The 21,998-nt window shown below is 48.5% G+C and overlaps 1 protein-coding gene across 4 annotated transcripts in view; it reads right to left on the reverse strand.

Moving 5' to 3' along the window:
* Positions 1–6,470: 6,470 nt before the first annotated feature.
* SNTG2 (syntrophin gamma 2) overlaps positions 6,471–21,998 on the reverse strand; it is a 320,660-nt gene continuing 305,132 nt past the window's right edge. For all 4 annotated transcript variants that reach the window (XM_070236809.1, XM_070236807.1, XM_070236808.1 and 1 more), the window contains one exon: positions 6,471–6,737. In XM_070236809.1, coding sequence (XP_070092910.1) covers positions 6,606–6,737 — 132 coding nt within the window. In that variant the 3' untranslated portion in view covers positions 6,471–6,605. The remainder of the gene's footprint in view (positions 6,738–21,998) is intronic.

Raw genomic sequence — 21,998 nt, forward strand, 5'->3', positions numbered from 1 at the left:
AAACATGGAGCTGGCTGGGGGCGTCCTGTAGCTGGAGTGACGATTTCTCAATGAGGTGACCAGATGTCTCTGTCAGCTAGGAGCCGATGACAGGACCTCAGTGAAGGGAGCTGACTTGAGCTGGATGCGCATTTCCCGGTTCGCTACCTTATACTTCATTGCATTTCCAATGGTTAGGATGTAAGAAAATGTCTGTCCAGACCTTTGTTCCTCCCAACCTTGTGAGGATGAAGCCATTGCTGAAATCTTTACTCTGAGAGAAGTTTGCTGAAAGAGGCATCCAGCTGACTCATCTGTCCTGAAGCTCTCGTGCGTCTGTTTCTGTGTGCACAATACGTCTTCAGGATTCCCTGTACAAACTGGTGCTCCAAATTGGGAAATGCGGCAAAGACTTTTGCCTCGTTTGCTCACTGCCTCACTCCCAGTTTAGAATGCTTGTTGGTTGGGGAAAAATATTCCTCTCATGGTTCAGAGAGCAATCGTTTGAACCCCTGGTCCCATCATGAGCTAAACCAGAGCTGATCTGAAAGGCTGAGCATGAGAAAACTGCTGATTCTGTTCTCGTTTCTTCTCAGTGTTGTTCTACCTGAGTAGCCTAAACATAAACAACGGGCAGATACAAGGGAAAGGGGGAGAAGAAAGTTAACAGGGAAGATGACAAATGGATTTGTTTTCTCCATTAGGCTTAAAAGTCTTCAAATGCTGTTTTCCTTCCCAAGGGGAGAAAAGAGTTCTACGCCCGACACAGGCATTTTTACACCCATCTGCATAAAAACTGTGCTAACATACAACGCTCAGCATATTCTTTGGGAATTTGAAATGGATGATGAAGACATGTTGCAGGGAACAGCTTATTTTGTCTTTTTGAATATCATTTATATTTTGCTGGAATATTTTGAAGCCATATATATTCATCTCACAATTGTTTAGGATTTTTTTCACCATCAAAAATTGTATGTCAGTGCACATGTTGGAATACGTGTGGGCCTGCGAACTTAAACTATCAGTTGACCTTTGAAATAAATGATACGAGAAAAGCCCCTGAGGCTGGATGCCAGACACGGAGTCATTTCTACTGCTGTGCAAACACTGCCCCAAACTCTCCTGTCTGAGTCGTGGACAGTAGTTTATGGTTAAATATCCTGCATATATTGGGTATTCATCAGTGCTTTTTAAATGAAAATAAATGTCCTCTAGGACAAAACTGAGTAACCTGGATTTCAGAAAGTCACACAACCTGGCTCTCAGTAAGTCCTGCCCAGGCTTTCAACACTTGGAGAGAAAAAAATAATAATTTAGTAGAGATACTGTGCACGGTACACGTGTAAAGTCAGTTAGATTTATGTTCTTCCTTCCTGCTATGGACTGAATGTTTGTGTCCTCCCCAAATTCCTGTATTGAGGCATAACCTCCAATGTGATCTGTTAGGATGTGGGAGGACCACGCAGTCATGAGGGTGGACCCCAGGAGTGAGATTAGTGTCCCTATCAAAGACCCCCAGAGAGCTCCTGCACCCCTTCTGCCCTGTGAGGACTCAGGGAGAAGACGGGGTGTATGAACCAGGAAGAGGGGCCTCACCAGACACCGGATCGTCAGCACCTTGACCTTGGACTTCCCTCCAGAACCGTGAGCCACGACCGTCTGAACCTATAAGGCCCCCGCACCCCATCTATGGGGTCCTGTTATAGCAGCCTGAGCGGACTGAGACACTCCCGTCCAGACTTCCAAATGTGCGCTCTGCTTTATCAAGACGGAGGAGATCGAGTGATGTGGGTATTGCCTTCGAGCTTTCAAACAAAAACACACAGAAAAGAAGACTATGATATAACCCAGTTTGTGGAAATCCTGCTGAGGTGGTCCAACCACTACACAGTCTGTGAGTTGTCATGGGCTATAAAACAAACCAGCTTCCTAAGTGCGCTGTGAGAGTCTGTAATTCCTGACGCGTGGCGGGGAGCTGTATTTTATACGAAGCACGTCATATCACCAATGATTGTTGACGTGGACCCAGTGCGTCGATGTCCTTCTGAGGCCTGGCGCCCAGAACGGGGTGCTGCAGCCCACATGCGAATTGCCCCGTGGGGGGCATCTTGCCACTGTCTCCTTTGTCCTCTCGTCGTCTTTCACCCCAGGCCCCCGAGACCACGTGAGCTTTCTCAGCAGCGGTGCTGTTGGCCATCGTGGCTCGTGAGCTGCACTAGAGTGCGGCCTTGGGCCTCCTCGTGGCTGAGGTCGCAGGACCCGCCACAGTGCGTGGACTCACTCAACATTTCACAGCTCTGTGGAATGAATGAAACCAATATCATGCTTTCACCTCAGACCTCCACATTTTCCTCACAAAAGCTACTGCTGAGTTTGCCTCGGGTCCCCTCGAATTTATAGACGGATTTTTTTTTTAACTTAAGTGCAGTACTGTCTTCTAAAGCATACACTGTGTTAGTTTTACCCCAGGGTTGCACACTGCTAAGAGCTGTACAAAATTTTTCTGTGCGTTTCATCCAATTGTCTCTCTCTTCTTGACTCCGCTGTGTTCTTGACGTGTGGCTCGGGCACCTTCAGTCCCCAACGGTAAACCTGCAGAGCCATGGCGTCGTCCAACCCCGTCACGGGCCGTGCTGGGAATGCCTCTCTGAGATGAAGTCCTGCGTCCAGAGCACTCTTATTTCGGCCAGGGGCTCGTCACAAACAGAGGAACGCCGCTCAGAGAGAAATCACGGTGGGTGTCAGCGACCACTGCATCTCTGTCTAACATGTTCACTAACTCGGGAGGAAAGGAGTTTCATGGACAAGTACAGCCCTGCAGACAGTGGGCACTGGGTCAAATGCAACATCCCACCTTTCCTACATCACTGAGGGCCTCCACCCACAGGTCTCACAGGAGCTCAGAGTGAGGCTGTGACGAGTGAGGCCAGAGGCACCAGTGTTCCCATTCCACATGCGAGGAAAAAATGATGGCCAATTCTCCACACAGCTTTCAATCTCGCTAGTTGTCAAGTCAGAATTGGGATGAGTTCTAAGTCCTAAACCATCGAGCTTCGGCTTTGACGTCCTATATGCACTAAGCAGCATGTGAAGGGCATGTTGGAAACCAGAGGGATGCATTGTGAACTAGCCACTGTCTGTTCTCCTGTCCCAACTCCGAAAAAAGGAAAATAGTGATAACAATAGCAATAATAATAAGAACTGGGTAGTCTGCCAGTCCTACACCTGGGTCAAAAGAATGTACCCTCCTTGTTGTGTGTCTGGGTGGATGACAATCAAACGGCCATCACAGAGGGCAGACAAGGAATTCACAGATGTGTGATCACTAGAGACCGTCCGTACATTAGAGGTTTTAAAACCAGTTCCCAGAAATTGCCCACGGGGACAGGAGAACCAACACAGCGCTCATGCTGTGTCTAGCGTTTCACAGACACTTGTGCAATATGCTGAGCTTCCTAAAGGCTGAGAACACAAACACTGCATCCTGCGTGGTATCCGTAATCCAAGGATTATAAGAGCTTAGCTGGTGGGACCACACGTCACACACAGAGACCTCAACCTCAGTCAGAGATTCGGAGAGACCTGTTTTTATTCTGAGGATAATTTTTTCCAAACTCTAAACTCAAATGCAGTTAGATTTTTTCCCTCTGAGGTCACTAAAAGTGAGACCATAAGATGAGAAAAATGAAGCCACGTGGACATTTCAAATCCTCCTGACGTCAGAAGGGCCCGCTGCCGTCTCAGCACTCTCGTCAGAACCGGAGCGTGCTCTGCCGTCCCGGGACGAGACCACGATTCTGGGCTGCGACTGAGTCTCACCTGATCTTCACCAAACAGAGGCGGTGCTTTGCTTGTCCCCTTCAGTCGGAGTTCAACCACTTACAGCCCAGGGTGCTCTGTAGGCGGCGTCTGCGGAGGAGGCACAGACCCAAGTATCAGACAGGGTGTGCGCCGCCCTGCACGGTAAAGGTGAGGAAATACCGTCGTTGCATTTCCTCGCCTTTTAGGATTTCGGGCATTTGCCAGTTTTCCTCCTACAAGACCTAATGAAACGTCGGGATGAATATTCATCCACCGGTGTCTCAAGGGGAATTATCCGCTCAAAACAATATTCTGCCAAATGCCTGCGTACAGATTCTAAATTAAATCAGGATCAATCACTTGGATTAAGACACCTTCCAAAATAATGTATTTTTCTCTTTTACTAACACTTCGTCAGTGACAAAGTTTTCTGTTTTTATGGTTCAAATGGGATATAAAATGTACAAAAATGAAACAAAGGGAGACCGGGCCCGTGTTTATGAGATAGCGGTTACTATTTTCCCAGAAGGGGGGCAAAGACAAAGCTGGCCATCCTCGTGGTCTGGTTCCACCGCCCCACGGCAGGGGTGTGACTTCTGGGAGTCAGTTTACTCGAACAGTCACGGAATGTGTGCAGGGCGACACCATGCCAGGACTCGCAGGAGGCCCGGTGCCTCGGCTCACGGCCAGCTCCGCAGACCGCAGCCTCAGAGGGTGGGCCGCCCGTCAGCCCCTTCCTCATCTGGACAGGGCAGGACTGTGCCTGCGCCCAGGTGGGTGTGTGCGCCCCCAGCACAGTCTCCAGCATGGTGAGTGTTCAGCACACGCACGGGAATCTGCAGGTGGTTCCCACCGACGTCTAATGAGCATACAGACTGAGAACATTGGAGGACTAACTGCGTATCCCAAATGAAAAGATAATTTCTGACTCAGGAATCACCCATCCCCGATGGAGAGGCTGGTGAGAGAAGCAGCCAATGCTCTCGACAAGGTCTGTTTTCAAAATGGGGCAATAATTGTCATTTTACCCCTCCCCCCCAGGTCTACACTGGAGGAGCAAGGCTGGTGCCCTGAGAAACGTGGCCTCACATGTTTGCAGCACCTCGACAGCGCTGTGCGGCGACGTGACAGGCGCAGCACTAACGTGAGGGGAGGGAGCTGTGGGCACTGGGCTGCCTGACTCATTTCTATCAGAAAAGGCTTCACTGTTTTTTAATTAAAAAAGTGTGCATTTTTCAAAAAATTGTGTATGTATACAAATATGAAAATAAATTTTAGTATCGACTTTTCCTGGGAAATATTATTCTTTTCATTATTATCCAGTAAAGGTACATTTTTAAAACTCTGCATTTTTTTCATGAAAACAACAAAGAAAGTCTTCGCAATTTCTTCACTCTTTAGTGTAGAACACCTTCTATTTTTGAGTGCATTTAGGCTCTTTGGCATAAGGGAAGAAAACGAGGATCCTCTGAATTTGTAGATCAAAATATCCATACAGGAGCGACACTGGAGAAAGCGAGATTTTCAGCTTCATCTTTTTCAGTTGGTTCATATTTCATAAAATTCTGACTCCTTTTGCTATTAATAGTAATAGGAATTTTCAGCTTAAACAAAAGGATAAACATCTGTACAGAATTGTCTGACACTGTGTACACCATTCTCTTAGAATTATTACTTAAAATTCACTGTAAATGCTCTGTTTGTGTTAAAGTCTTCCATGGAAGCCATTCAAATGTAGAAGGGAATGTTATATATAATATATAGCACATATATTACATATGGATAGATATCTTCTAAAAGGAAGCATATAATTCAAACACATAAAAAGCATCGATTATAAATATTTGACATGCCGTAAGTCAAAATGGTTCCTTCTTCCTAAACATCAGGTCCACAGGGGCGGGCGGGCGGCAGGGAACCAGGAATAGTCGCTGGGATCTCCCTGCCTCGTGGGCATCAGCCCGCCAGCATCGCACCTGTGCCTCCAACAGGCGCTGCTCGAGCATCCACCTCTTCTCTTAGGATTGTTCCCCGTACTTTACTTCACAGTCTGATGGTTTTATGTTCCTCCTGTACTTGCAACCTTGACAAACGAGTACCCGATCTTGACTTTTTCTGACTACAGTCTGTAGCCCTCAAAGAAAATTCAGGAGTCCATTAAATTGCTTTTAATAACAAAGATAGAAAGTGGATTTCTTAGAAGTAATAAACAATGTGAGAAACAAAGAAAGGAAAATAGAGCTATACTTTGTGAATTGGGAAAATAATTAAAATTAGCATTTAACTGACATATTATTTAATTACATAAAAATTAATTTATAAATATTTAATGTTAGAGTGAATGCCCTTTTCCCACATATTACTTCTGCTCATTTCTCCAATAATCCCTTTACTCAGCCTCCTCCTTGAGAAAAGGGGAACGCTAACAAGCCGGATCCAAAGGAAACACTTTCCTTCCCGAGGAGAATAAACTGGTGAGTTCTCAGTATTTTCTACTGTATATTTTATGAAAATAAAGTCTGGCTTTTACCACTGTGGGAAGCAGAGTGTGTGGTATTGGTGCCACTTTCACGTAATTTGGAGAACCGCCAGGGACACGATTATTTCCCGAGGAAACTGAGCGCGTTCCCCGGAGCTCTGCCAGGACAGAGGGCGCTTGGTCAGACGGAAGGAGTGCAACTCGGCTCTGGAAACTAGTGACCTATTTTATTGGTATCACAACTATAGGCTCATTATAAAACCCTACAAAGTTGCAATTTGTGCAGGAAAGATTCGTTTCTTAAGAAAATAATTTAATTTTCAGCACTCCACAGAAGCACAGTTCAGTTGCTGCACATGTATTTTCGTGCGACACTCTGACTGTCTACAAAGGCGGGGTCCACGGAGGCCACCTTCGCTGCTATGAAGGAGTGTACGCAGTGCAAGACAGCCGTCAGATCCTGAAATTCGAGTTCCTGTAGGAAATATGAAATGTGTGTATTAGAAATATTAGAGAAACACATTACAAAAAATATTTTATAAGTTCTCTACTTTGTAAACTCCAAGAAAGGTAAACCTAGATTGAATTTCTTATTTTCTGGAAACTAACATAGGTTAACACTCCTTTCCTTTATCTGTCATCTTAACCTGACCTGTGCCGGGTCTGAAGTCTCCTCATCAACAGTGCACGGTCTCAGTCCTCATGAAAGCCTGGCTGGGTCAGTGCTCACGGCGATGCTGTGACACGGATCTCAGCACAGCACAGCTCACAGGGTTCACAATTCAGTGGAACTAATCATTGTGCTTCAGCCCTGTGTGTGTGCAAGTGTGCACGTGCATGTGTGTGCCTGTGTACACCTGTGTGCCTGTGCCTATGTGTGCCTGTATGTTTATGCACATGTGTGTGCCTTGCATGTGCATGCACGCTTGCATGTGCATTGTGTGTGTGCACATATGTGCATGCATGTTCACCTCACAACAAAGACCATCCTTGACAGGAACAGCCAACAGCTGTGTGGTGCTGATGAGCAGAGTGCGTGGGGTATGGGGACATAGGAGCGACTTCTGTTCCTCCCCAGCCTGTTGCCATGCCAACGGGAGAAATAAGAAGTGATGCTCATGGAGGCAAGTGGTGCCCCCGTCAGGAAAGAAGAAAATAAAAAATACTCAAAATCCTGGATCCCTCCTTCCCCATTTTAAAGATCTCAAATGCTATTTAGAAGCAAAGGTGAGCCACAAACTGATACCGTTTCTGTTCCTGCAAACCCCCCACGTAAGTTCCCACCCCAACTAGCAAGGCAGGATGGACCCAGAGCTGAACCAGAGTGAAACCAACGGCTTCAAGGTTACGCTTTGAAAGTTACCCTTCCCGCCACCCATCTGGGCTTCTCTGAGCTCTTTGTGACCCAAGATTTGATGCCTCAAAAATGACTTCAAAGTTCCTTTAAATGCGAAGTCCCCCTCGGTCCCTCTCTCGGTCTGCTGTGCGTGCCTTCCTTCTGGAAGCTGCTCCTGTCCTGGGATGGGCATAGGATGCAGGTAGGCTGCCAGAGCCCCGCGGGAGGTCGACATGGACGACAGGAGAGGAAGGCCAGGGTTTCCACTTCAATGTGGCTGGGTGGGGAGTACACACCCGAAGCTTGCCACCAGTGAAGAGAGAGGGCCTGCGGGAGGGTGAGTTCAGCACAGAGGGACTCCCGGCTGAGAGAGGGACAGAGCGCCTCGGGTGACGCTGGGTCGCAGTGCTGGAGGTGCCTGGATGGCCCAGTTACAGGAACCCCAGGAGCCCCCTTTTCTTCATTCTACTTTGAATTAAATCTCTCCTTTGCACGTGAACCATCTTAACTTTGACAGCTACACAATTGGTTATTGTTGACTGATTGTTTATTTTGACTTTTTTTGAGTGATGTTGACCAAAATGCTCAACCTCCTGCAAAAGCTTCATGATATTTAAGTAGTTTCCTGGAGAACCACCGCCTCACTTGTTACTCACACCCTCACCCCCGTCACTGCAGAATCCAGAAGCTGCCCAGTGCCTGTACCGAACTCTAATTCAAGCTGGACCCACTAGTTAGACCCACACCCTGAGACTGTACCAGAATCTTTGATTCATCGTGATTTATCCCTGGAAGAGAGGAGAACAAAGTAACTTTCTGGAAGAAACACAAGATTCTCACAAATTTCACACACACTTAATTCAATTTATGTATGCATTTCCAAGTACTCAGTAATTACTGAGCTTCTGAAAAAAGGGCTATAATGTCCACATCTTTTATGCTTCAGGGTCTTGGCTTTACCTATGCAAATTGGAAATTGCTTTTCAAACTCCCAAAAAACTTATAGCACAACACTGTAACAAGGAGCCAATCGCCACCAGCATTATGCAGAGATCCAGATGCGACAGTGATGACAATTGGGGTCTCAGACCTTGAAGCCACACTGCAAAATTTCTGCCAGTGCTAGCAGGACACAGTGAAACCACACCATGAAATTCCACGTCAGATCTCGGTCAACGGTGCTGAAATCCAGGAATGAATTAAAGATGCAGTTCTATCTTTTTCAGGACACTGAATAAGCAGGCACCCGGTGAACGTTTCACAGAACAGCCTTGATTCAGCCAGAGATCAAGCCATGCTATGTCTGGTCTGGCTGATTTTCTAACCAAATATTACCAGCAAGGCTGACCTGAATCACAACTTTGCAACCAGAGCTGGGCAAAAACAGATCTGACAACATTCTGTTGGAACTGAATGTTCACACTGAATTCTAAGACTCCGCATATCCATCACTCCCTATTGTGCTCCTCAAGCCCTTGTGCGCACGTCTGTCACAGGTTGTCACCCTTGGACTCTGGAGAAGGACAGGACTGCGGGCTCCTTGGGCGTGCAACAGAACAGTGAACAGATGGCGACGGAGAACCCACCACGTTGGATTAGGAAGGCATATTGGAATGTGATGGTGTCAGCAGAGCAGCACTTCCCAAAATTTGTCTGATAGTAATAAATGTTATATTAGAAAAAAGAGTTTTGGGGGCCAGTCCCACGGTTGAGTGCTTAGAGTTCTGTGTGCTCTGCTTCAGTAGCCTGGGGTTTGCAGCTTCAGATCCTGGTTGCAGACCTACTCTGCTCAACAGCCATGCTGTGGAGGCATCCCATACACAAAGAGGATAAGCACAGATGTTAGCTCAGGGCAAATCTTCCTCACAAAAAAATGAGTAAGTGAGCAAATAAAATTTTTTTAAAAAAGGATGTTGATGCAAATAGTCCATAACCAATCTATAGATCAAAACTGGGGTGAGTTTATTATGAGCCAGGTCTGAGGACCATATAGCCCAGGAGAGTCCTTTCCCAGAGGAAGGAGCACTCTAAGGAAGTGGGGTGTACACGGTGGTTATATACCGTCAGAGAGCACATATCACATGTGATTGGAATGCCCCTTTTACAATAGTCACGACATTGCTTTGCCGGCACAGCACTTTGGTGCACACAGCAGGTCGGTGGTCTCAAAGTGGGTGGTCACAAGGTGAGTGCAGCAGGTCAACAATCAATCCTTAATTTAGGGAGAGATGCTAATCTTTAATGAAATGCTGACATGGGGGAAGTGACATCCTTATCCTTAAGGGCACTGTTCTGATCTTTGGGACACAGTAAATACTTAAAGCAGATGTACAGTGCATGCTCAACGGCTGTGTCAGGCCCTTTGGAAAAACGAGTTCAGGCCGAATTAGTTTTACACCAAATGGCTTCCTCATTTACTCAATATCTTATGGCTTCCTCATATGCTCCAGTATACCCTATTGCTTATCATTTGTTTATTATTTGTTCAAATGGGTTTGGAGAGAAAGTAGATTAAAGGAAGACAAATAGTGTTCGTTACTGCAGGATCCACAGAGCCCTTACAAAGTTAATCATATCGTCTTTCTCCGCGAGCGACACTACATGCTTTGGTTCTCAGACTTATCTGACCTTCTAAAGACAGGGCGTCAGGAAGGGATTCTTGGGAACCGCTGCAGCAGAGCTGCAAGAACCTCGAGCTACGCACTTCACAGGACAGACCGTTGTGGTGAAACTTTCTTCATTCCTGGTGGAGAGCGAGGAGCATTCCTGATGCCACCACAAAATCACACGCTGTTAGGACAAGAAATTACACAGCGCCTACTCAAAGCTCGATGCTGGTCCCCAAGGCAGGATAAGGATGCTGAGCGGTCCACCGTCTGAGGCTCAGTGGGAAAATCCAGAAAGGAGCCAGCCCTGGACGGAAGGACTCAGTTTCCCCGCGCAGGACAAGTTTAAGGAATGACAGGTCAGAGTAGACAGAATGGAGACAGTGCTGGGGGGCACTGGCTTAGAATGTGTCCCTAGGGCCAGCCTTCGGGTGACCTTGATCTCCAAAGGGACCAACTCTGAAGGGACAGACGGGCTTGGGACATTCACGGCAGACAAGAGGGCTGACGGAACTGTTCTGCACAGCCAGTTCCCACAGGCCATGGGCACCTCTGTTCTCTTTATTTTAGAGGATCTTTCTTAGGAGATATTAAAACCCAATCACACATTCTTCCCCTGCAAGAAGGGGTCCCTCATCTGCGCATGGCGCTGTGTCTGGTGGGGTCAATGGCACAGCCTGTGCTTGCTTCTTCTGTTTGTGGAGAGGAGGCAAGAAAAGCTCCTAGGGACAGATTTTTTTATTCAAGTAAAGGGAAAATCCAATAGACTGACGTCTCTTAGTTATGCAAATATAAAGCATTTAAATAGATAAGGCAAGAAACCTCCCTCCCTTTGCAGCTTGTTCCTCCCACACAGACCCTGAGGGCCTTCTGGAAATAAAAGGATGGAGCCAGAACTCACTTATCCTCCCTCCACCCCTGTGGTGCCCTGACTCCCTCTGGTGGGACTGACACACCGGGGAATTCTACGGAAGAACAGGCTGGGCAGGTGGCCCAGGGTCCAGGCTCTACGCAAGGTCCTGAGAGTTTGAGGGGGAGGGACGTTTCCAACCAGAATGTGGCTGCAGTTGGGAGCTCCTGGGAACCAGCCTTCTTGGCACGGCCAGGTGCCTGGCACAGCGACAAATCCTCTAGAAGCCAGGAAAGAGGAGATAGTTGATTGTCCCCTGGAGCCTCCAGAAGGCGTGCAGCCCTGACAACACGTGACTTCAGTCCAGTGACGCAGGAGCCTAGAGAACTTCAGATGCAAGTACGTCTGCAAGCCACTCAATGTGCAGTGGCTGATTACAGCAGTGATGGAGAGCAACACAGGCGACTTCCTTGATGACTAACGCACTTTTTCTGTGGGGACAGGAGCGATAGCATATCTTCTGTGCTCACAAATGTGAAGGAGAGAAGATAAATGACCCACGTTGGTTGAAAGGATTGAGGTTTTTGTTTTTTTTTTTAAATAACATTGCTAAACAGAAAAAAGACATGGAAAAACTAAAACTCAATACCCACTCATGATAAAAAAAAGAACCACTCAACCAACTAGAAACAGAAGGGAGCTACCTCAATATGATAAGGTTATTTATGACAAGCCCACAGCTAACATCCCACTCAAGGATGAGAGACTGAAAGTTTCTCCTCTAAGATCAAGAACAAGGCAAGGATGCCCACTCTTGCCATTTCTATACAACGTAGCACTGGAAATTCTAGCCAGAGCAACTAGGCAAGAAAAAGAAATAAGAGGCATCCAAATCAGAAAGGAAGAAGTAAAAATTGTCTTTATTTTCAGATGACATGACATTATAGGTAGAAGATTAAATATTCCACAAAAAAACTTAGATGATAAACGAATTCAGTGAAGTAGGATGATACAAAATCAACATATGAAGATCAGTTGCATTTCTAGACACAAACAATGAACAATCCAAAAAGGAAGTTTAAAAACTATCCCATTTGCAATAGCATCAAAAAGAATAAAATACAGAGGAATCAATTTAACTGAGAACGTGGAAGACCTGCACACTGAGAACTGAAACATCACTGAAAGAAATTCAAGACGACACAAATGAACAGAAAAACATTTCAAGTCCACGAAACAGAAGACTAAATATTCCTAAAATGTCCATACTACCCAAAGCAGTCTACAGATTCAATGCAATCACTATCAAAATCCCAATGACATTTTTTGTAGAAATAATAAAATCCATCCTAAAATTCATACGGAACCACAAAGGACCCTGCATAGGCAAAACAATCTTGAGAAAGACGAACCAAGCTGGGGGCCTCATACTTTCTGACTCCAAAACATTACAAAGCTATAGTAATCAAAACAGTGTGGTACTGGCATAAAAACAGACATACAGATCAATGGAACAGGATGGAGAGCCCAGAAATAAACTCACTCACATATGGCAAACTTATCCTTGACAAGGGCACCAAGAATACACAGTGGGGAAAGGAGAGTCTCTTCAATAAATGGTGCTGAGAAAACTGGACAGCCACCCGCAAAAGAATGAAACTGAACCCTTATCTTATGCCAGTCACAAAAATCAACTCAAAATGGATTAAAGACTTAAATGTAAAACAAAACTCCGAGAAGAAAACATAGGGGGAAAGCTTATGACAATGGTCTTGGCAATGATATCATGGATATGACACCAAAAACACAGGAAACAAAAGTAAAAATAGACAATCGGGACCACATCAAGCTGAAAACCTTCTGTGTAGCAAAGGAAACAGTCAACAGCATGAAGAGGTGACCTACAGAATAGGAGAAAATAGTTGCAACCACATACCTGATAAGGGGTTAATGTCCAAAATATATCAAGAACTCCTACAACCACACAGCAAAAATCCCCAAACAACCTGATTAAAAATGGGCAAAGAGCTTAAATAGATATTTCTCCAAAGACAACATACACATGGTCAACAGGTTTATGAAAAGATGCTCAACACCACTAATTATAAGGGGAATGAATTATCACCTCACACCTGAGGCGTGAGATAGCACCACAATGAGATATCATTTCATACCTGTTAGGACCGCCTTATCCAAAAAGAAACCAAAACAACCCGTAGAAAATAGCAAGTGTTGGTGAGGATGTGGAGAAAAGAAAACCCTTTTGTGTTGCTGGTAAGAATGAAAAATGGTGCACTATAAAAAAAAAAAAAGCTATAGAAAATAGGATAGAAGTTCCTCAAAAAATTAAAAATAGAACTGCTATATGATCCAGCAATCCCACTTTTGGGTAAATATCCAAAATAATTGAAAGCAGGGACTCAGAGATACTTGTACTCCCATGTTCATTGCAACATTATTCACAATAGCCAGGAAGTGGAAATAACCCAAGTGTCCACTGACTGATGATGGGATAAAGAAAATGTGGCAGACATACACAATCGAATATTACTCAGCCTTAAGAAAGAAGGAAATTCTGACACAGGCTACAACATGGGTGAACCCAGAGAACCTTATGCAAATGAATTAAGCCAGTCACAAAGGACAAATACCACGTGATTCCACTTATACAAGGTCCCTAGAGGAGTCCAACTCAAAGAGGCAGAAAGTAGAGTGGTGGTTGCCAGGGGCCAGGGTGGAGACAAGTGGGAGATGCTGTTCAACGGGGACAGTTCAGTTATGCAGGATGAAAAAGTTCTCAGGGTTTGTTGCACCACAATGTGAATGTGCCTGACGCTATTGAGGTGTGCACGTAAAAATTTGTTAAGAGAGTAGGTGTCATGTCGCATGTTTTTAATCACAATAAAAAAGAAAGGATTCTGAGTCCTGGAAGGATTACACGAGTTCCCAGGTCACATAAGGATAGTTTAAACGGCAATAACTCGAGAAAGAAAGAATGAAAACTACCCAGCGTGAGTGCTCTGCGTGGGCCCTGGCCAGGCCGCTGCACGGCTGTCTGAACCCCAGACAGCACTGCAGGAGGCACGACTCTCCCTAGTTCACAGACGGGAAACTGAGGCTTTACAGAACATCCACCACGGTGGACGAAGAGGACTCTACCGGGGTCTCCCTCATCCTACCATCCATGAGATTGCTACCCCGCCATGTTTGCAACCCTCAAAAATACGGTTTTAAACTCCTTTGTAGTTCCAAAGTGTTTCTCTTCATGCATCATCCCAGTCCATCACACTTCCAGCATGCAACACCTTTTAGGTGGAAACAGTCCCCATTTCAGCCAAGAGCCTAGGGTAGGAGAACTTGGGCAGCATGGACCTGGAGCCCACACCCTGCCAGCGGGTTCCAGGCCATTGAACTCCGATCGTCCTCTGCGATGTATCTGTCCAAATGACCCAGATTGTTATCAAGTCTTTTACTATTTCATGGCGGCTGAAATCATGGTTTTAAGTATGATCCACGACTTGGCACAATTATCATCTTTTGAGTGTTTTAATACCTTAAACTTCTCCCTAATTAGGTAAAACTTTAAAGAAGCCATGAGGATCTATACTGGGCTTGTCAAAACATGAACAATGAGGTCGCCCAAACTGGAGAAAACATTTCTTTTCTCCCAATCTGTATGCTCAGGTATGCTCCATCTCTCTCAGGAGTGACACTTCCAATCAACATATCAACGTTAATACCCTCTGCGTGTCCTCAATAAATCTCCTCCAGTAGAAATCACATTTCTTTACTGTGCTATCCATATTTCCATCTCAGTGCACTAGCTGTCAGACATTCGTAAAAAAATGTCTGCGAGATGACTGACACCCCTTCCGAGGAACAGTAGCCACCCTAGGTTTTCAGTTTCCCCTAATTGCATCTAATGACCCTATGCAGGAGGGGAACATTCAGTCTATAACCTTTTCTGAGAACGCTTTGCACTCAGCCGTGGCAATTCGGATACAGACTGCATTTCAAAGCCAGCTGCAGCCACCAGGGTCCTCCCCAATGGGCTCAACAGGGAAGCGATGGGAACTCAGTGATCAAAGCTGTACTTCAGACGATTGTTAAATAAATGAATGGATTCTAGAATAAATGAATATACTTTGTAATTTCCCTTAGAAAAAGCCCCTGAAAAAATGCAGGATGTGATATGACAATCACAATCACAAGGAATCACCAAGACCAGCGCTCAATTCACCAGGAATTGTCTTGCAGGGGACTCAGATCGGGGCCGACCACCTTCTGATTTTTATAGTACAAGGCTGATTCCCCAGGAATGGAGGCTGACGCACTGGGACTCAGATCTTGGTCCTCCACTTGCTGACTCTGGAGCCCAGGCAGTGGAGTGACGGAGGGAGCTCTGACCCGTAGCATTTGCTGATTGCCGTGGTGTAAATACTTCCAGGGTCAGTTTCAAGCTACCAATGGCTTAATAACCGGCTGGCAAAATTCCTGGAAATGCACTTTGTGGCTCTCCCAGGAGGGTGTGCCCAGACGCAGCACAGGACTGAGCGGGGGGAGCTGGAGTCTGGGTGGTTTCCTAGCCCACCCTCAGCACAGCAGTGCTGAGTAAACGAGGCAGGCGGAAAAGTGTGGGGCTTCTGGTTTAACATCAGTGCCAACCAGTGTTGGTCCTCCTCCCTAAGCTGCCTCCAACAAATTCGTTACGCATCCTCAGTCTCGAAGGTCGAAGGTGACACAGGACACACAGAGCAAAGCTGCAACCCCATCTTCCAGATGAAGAAATGGAGGTTTCAGGGCTTTTAAATAAGTTTTTCAAGGTGCCAAGGCCGATTAGCTACAGAACTGGCACTTGAAACCTGGATCTAACCCATGGTGCAGGGGGCCCTTGCTGTCTCGTTTACTGAATATCACACAACTTCGACTGGGTTCCATAAAGTTCCAGAAGAAACTCTAAGGGACCAAGTTTTACATGGAGCAGTCCTGAAGTGTCAGCATTTCCTGGAAGCTTCCTGGGAATGCAGGATCTCAGGCCCCACCCGACCGACCACGTGGAAACGTGTCTTCACGCCTAGTGGGTGGTGGGCACGTTAGACTGCGAGGCGCCCCTGAGGGGACCCGTGGAGAAACGGACGTCATCCTGCCCAAGGAGATCAGGGAGCAGAGGGGCCAGCTCCTAACACACAATCAGAAACGCACAGGTGCCAGGAGAACCGATTGGAACACAGTTTTGATCATAACTTGGCATTTGCATCACCTTTTGGACAAGTAATTGGATTTTTATAGGTGGGGCTGGAAGAACAAGCACGAAGGCACAGAAACAGGAGTGAGCAGTGAGCTCAGAGAGACCAGGAGTTGTTGGGGAGGGGGCTTGCTGGGGGCTGACGCTGCCCTGGACCTCACCCAGCGGGTACAGGGAGCCATGGATGGAAGGTGAGCAAGGAGAGCGTGATCCTGTCCACATGACGAAGATAACGATCTACCTTTAGATGGAAGGAAGAAGACAAGACGGGGCAGAGCTCCATTCACATGGGAGGGCGAGAAGGGGGGCCTGAACCTGCCCGGCAGACTGAAGAAGAAGGCAGGGGGCAGCAGGGGCCGTGACAGGTGCATTTCAGCTCCTGGTGAGTCATTGGGCAGAGCATGGAACAGCTGAGATGGGAAAGCTCAAGAAGAGTGGGCTGTGGCTGGAAAAATAGAGAGTTCCAGTGAGGCCGTGCTTTCCCGGGGAAGGTGGGCCAGGGACGGGAGGCGATGCCATCTGTGGAAGGCTGTGGGGACAGAGATGGATTCGGCACCGCCAGCTGACACGGGCAGCTTACCTCCCATCCCCTTGGGAACTCCCCTGGGTCCATGCTCCCGTTCTTCTGTCCAGTTCAGATTCGTGTGGCTGGATTCAGCTCTGCCTTCCTTCACAGAGTTCATCTGTAACCTTTAAAGGTTGCTCCATTAGTCTTCTCTTCTGACACCATCTGCTCTGGGCCATAAACTCTCCTTGCTTGTTTCTCTGGCTCACATTTTAAACCACCTTTTCTCCTTCAGCAAATAATGGAATTACAACTTCATAAATTTTATTTATACAAAAGCTCAGCACTATTACCTTGCCAGGATGTTCAAAAATCTTGACTTCTCCAAACAGCTCTGAACGCATCACTTGGCCCGCTTCCGTGTCCCCCAGAGACAGACGTGTTAAAGATGAACGCCTGCACTTTGAAGAGTTGTTTTCAGAAAATACAGTCCTTGCAATTCGTGACAGCTCCAGGCTAACTCACACACACACTAAGGGGAGGCAGCAAGGACATGAAGAGCCCGGTGGCTGGCTTTTTTCTGCTCATGCAAATATTTTGTTTGGAAATTTCCAAGTTCTGACAAAGACAAATAGCTCCTACACTTATTGCCTGAACAAAGTCAGTTTCTTGAAGCAATAACATAAAATTTCAAGCTGAGACTAATGCTAAAAAGTAAAAACAGAAATAAATATGTTAGCATACTACGGAAGACATTTTCAGATTATTGTGGGCTGTCAAAAATCAGCAGAGTCCTGTAGGCCAGGCGTCAAGTCACGTCTATTGAGGCCGGCCTCTTACCACCTGCCCTTGTCAGGGCGCTCTGCAGCCGCTAGGAACCCCGTGGGCACTGGCACCTCCACTTTCTGACTTAGGAAAATGCAACACTTGGGCTCATTTCTCCCATTCTCTCGTCAATGTTAGTCATGTTTCTTTGAAATGAAGTTTTCGGTCTTCACTCAGTCCGTCAGCTGGAGCAGCAACGTGCCCGCACTTTAGAAGCACGTATGCAGAGCTGGCGGGGGAAATCCAGTCCTTCATGCATTGTATATTGTTATTTATAGATGGCCAAACCTCAGCATAAAGGACCGTGGAGACGTAGAAAACGGCTAATAAAATGTAAATGAGTCCATGTAGGCAGCTTTACTTACGAGGCAGGCAGGGACAGTCTTCACTGAGCGTGTGCACACACGGCCAGACCTGCCCGCTGTGGGGCGACCTGTGTCCAGCCCCCACTCACCCACAGACGCTGTCACTCATTCTTTCAGAAGTTCATGAAATCAACTCTTCGCCAAAACTCCACAGGAAATAAGTGTCTACCTGCAGATTCCCTCTGTTTCTTTCCAGGCAGAACCGCCCTCTCTTCCCGTGAAGTCGCCTCCTGTGTCTGTTCCATGTGAAAGCACCAGGCATTCTGAAACCTTAATTTACACCGAGGGTCAAGGAGCACGGCCTCCAGTGCTCTGCATGGGTGTGGGGCGTGAGTGGATGCTCCAAGATGCAGGCGAGTCTAGCAGACTCCCCAAGCCTCATGATCATTTAAAAGGGCCACCCTTTCCTTTCTTTATAAAATTTTAAAAATTTAATTAAAAAAATAAATTTTTAAACAGACACCATGATTTATTATCCAAAAAAAAGCTCATAACTCACTATTTTAGAAATAAATAATCATTGCAAATGCTGTCTGACGTGCTTTGGGCGTCATGGACAGCAGGCAGTGAGAGACGGGAGCCTGTGCCCAGAGCCGCGCTCCTGTCACTCTCAGACACACGGTGTCCAGATGGACCCTCAGCCTCGCGTGTCAGACTCATTCACTCCCAGCGCCAGGCCGGGTGCCCAGCAGGATGGCGGGTGATCCAAGTGGGTGGCTCCCTGCGTCCCTGTGACTACGGGGGCCTCCGCGGCCTCTCCGGACCTGACGGGCACCCGGGTTTACAGCCCATTAGCTCAGGGCAGCTTGCTCCAAGAGTGGACGAGGGCGGGGTCACTGCTCCAGTCACCAGGTCCACTCAGGAGCACTGGGGACCCAGCTCGCTCCCCACAACTGAGAAAACGCCTCCTGCTTCTGGGGCTTTCCAGTCCTGAACCAGGGTCACTGGCTCCAGGCAGTGGTGTTACTCTCCCTATACTAGAAAGTGCAGGCCATGTTGTTCACGGGCTCCATGATCTGAGAATGCGGGGAGCCCTTTTTCTTACGAACCGTCTGACTGAGTTCTTTACCCAGCAATGGACCTGGAGGAAGGCCCAGCATCCGGAGCCTGGTCTCTGCGGCAGGACTGCGGGGTTCCAGCTCTGACTCCACACGCAATCATCCTGAGACCACAGCAGGCCAGCTGCCTGAGCTGCATCCTTGCAACCAGTAGACTGAGGTGACCACAGCATTTCTCCCCTGGGGTCCTGGGGATGATAAAGCGGCCGTGCACTTGAAGACAGCGCAGCAAAGGCAACAGACGCATGTAACACACATCAGCAACTGTTGTGAAGAATGAAAGCTCCCCTGGCAGGCGCCGTGTGAGACAGCTCAGTGCACGGACATGGGCGAAGCTGGCTTCTTCTGTTCACTGGACAATTGTCCACTCAGGTCACCGCTTGGATGAAACCGGTCAGGAGGACACGGCTCTGGGGCACTGCTGTGCGGCTGAGGTCACAGGGGAGCCCAGAAGACCACCAAATGCAGTAAAAGTCCACATGAACGGGACAGATGGACGACAGTGGTGGGAGTCAGACAGGGTCCCATGAAGGCTCAGAGGAGGCACGAGGCAACCCCAGGCATGGTGACATGATGGAAAGACACCGCAGTGCCTGTGTTCCTGGTATATGAGCAGACACTGGTGCCTGTTGGGCTTTCCCAAGTCCCACCTCGACCTTTGCCCTCTAGGCTGTCCCCAGGCAGGGTGGGTTCCTGTCGCCCACCCGCCCCTCACTCATAGGTTCTCTCTCATTCCCTCGTTTCCTGGACTCGATAAGTGTCTGCTACATGTGTGACAGGTGTGCTTGGGGACAGCAGCTGAAGAAAGCCCCTTCCCCACGGTTACCTGGTAAGGCACTGACCCAGGAGCAGGGGCCTGGAGGAGACGGGAGGCCAGGGCCATGGCTCCCTTGGTGTCGCTTCCCTTCTCAACCTGGATGCACCCCTGCCCAGGGCTTTGGCCAAGTCTCGGGGTGTCCTCCTGGGACCAGCCCTCCTGCGGGGCCCACCACCCCAACTCCTCCTGGAAGGCGCCTCCAGGATGATCAAGGCGTGGCAGGGCCGCGGGAGCACGTGGCTGCTCTGTTCTGGGGGCGGGGGGTGACCGCTGGGAAGGGATGAGGCTTCCGGAAGCAATGGGGAGACCAGTGTCCAGTGCAGGCACAGGCCACAGCGCTGGGCGTCTGCTTTCAGGGTCCGAGTCCGCTGTGAAGTCACCTGAGCCGATGGGCTCCTTTCCAGGCATCTACACCCCGGGTTTCACGTTCCGGGGGATCCTTGCAGAGCTGCCCCTTTAACACAAGCAGTTCCGAGGACATGTCCTTGTTTGTGTTCTGGGTTTATTCTGGGGGCGGTGCAGTTCCAGAAGGTCCCCTGAGGGAATGAATCCACATCTTCTACGTGGATTCTGGGGAGACTCGTCCTAAGAACATGTCCTTCCTGGCGTTCCTGGCCATTTTGGAAGAATTGAACCTGTTCTTCACATGTCGTAACCTCTGTCCAGGGGAGACCTGTGTAGACACGTGTACCTGGGCCTTTCGAGCGCTTCTATTAGCATCGTGTTCTTACAGTAATTTCCCCCAAACACGTAATATTCTCCTGAGAATTTTCTTTTCTTTTTTGGTTCAACTACAAAAGGGTCCACACATAAGTTTAAAATCTTAGTTCTCAAATTACCAAGTGTGACACGAAACTGAGAACAGGACCATCTGCTCCACAGCATCCTTCTCCCACCAGCAAGAAGCACCACGTCATCGCTCCACGCAGGAGCCCACGCGCTTGCCCCAGGCACGCCCGGGCCGTGAGCACAGGCTGCGCACTGCGCCACCTCTGCACTTGGGACCTCCGCCCAACGGGCACCCGGCCTCTCCTCCCCGAGCCCGCGACGTCTGGCTCCCTCTCCTTGGAGTCCCCTGGAGACCACTGTGCACCCTGGGGCATGCCTGCACCCGGACGTCCCGGCCTAACCCCATCAGCTCGGTGGCACCTGGTGGCGCGAGGGCCTCCTCAGCCCAGGATGCTGCGGCCTCCCAGGGCCCTTCTCCCGCCTCCTCCCGACCGCCCTGGAGCCGCCACCGCGGAGCTGCTGTTCGCTGACCGCCGCCCGTGCTGGAGCAGGTGCCGTCCCAGGCCGGGGGCTCCCAGGCCGGGGGCTCCTGGGGGGCCTCCTTGGACCACGGCTCATGGGCTGGGGGTTCTCGGAGAGAGGGCCCCCAGGCAGGAGTGGGAGGAGGTGGTCTTTTGTGTGCCCAGAGAAGGAGGGGCCAAGCAGAGAGCCCACCCTTCCTGCTGGCCTCCTGCGGCCCAGATCAGCCCCAGACAGAGACACAGGCGCGTCTGTCTCGGGAGCGGAGAGCTGCTGCAAACGACACACTCGGAGACGAATGTCACTCACAACAGGCTGGGAGCCAGGACCTGACCTCTTCTGAGCAAGCGTTTTCTCCTTCCCTGAAGAGCCCTTAAAAAAGAGGTGAGAGTAAACGCGCTGACTTGCAGTGACTCGCTCCTCAAGGAGGCTTTCAGTCTTAAAGAGTCTCTCTTTCAGAGTCTGATTCCTTAGTCCAAGGCTACGGGCTGTCGTTTGGCTAGAAGAACAGAACACACGAGAAGTCTCCACGTGAGTCGCATCCACCCCAGGGGCTGTGTGTCCACCCAGCCTCACTCTCCAGAAGAGGAATCAGGAGGCTCCTCGGCCCCCGGAGGACGCTGGTGCCCAGGGAAGCACAGAGCTCAGGGGCAGGGTTGAAGGACCAGGGCCCCACTGGACCGAATGCAGGAGGCGGACTCAAGACGCCTCGAGTGATTCTCTCTGGGTCTAACTCCTTTGAGCCACTGCGAACAGGACGACTTTAGAGAGACATGGCTGTGAAACCCAGTACAATACAAACATTAAAAAATGCAGCTATTGCACAAGCAGAAGGACCGACAGCTAGAATATTCAACTATGTACTGGGGGGCTTTGGGGAG

The sequence above is a fragment of the Equus caballus genome, chromosome 15 (genome assembly GCF_041296265.1).
Source record: "Equus caballus isolate H_3958 breed thoroughbred chromosome 15, TB-T2T, whole genome shotgun sequence".
NCBI lineage: Eukaryota > Metazoa > Chordata > Mammalia > Perissodactyla > Equidae > Equus > Equus caballus.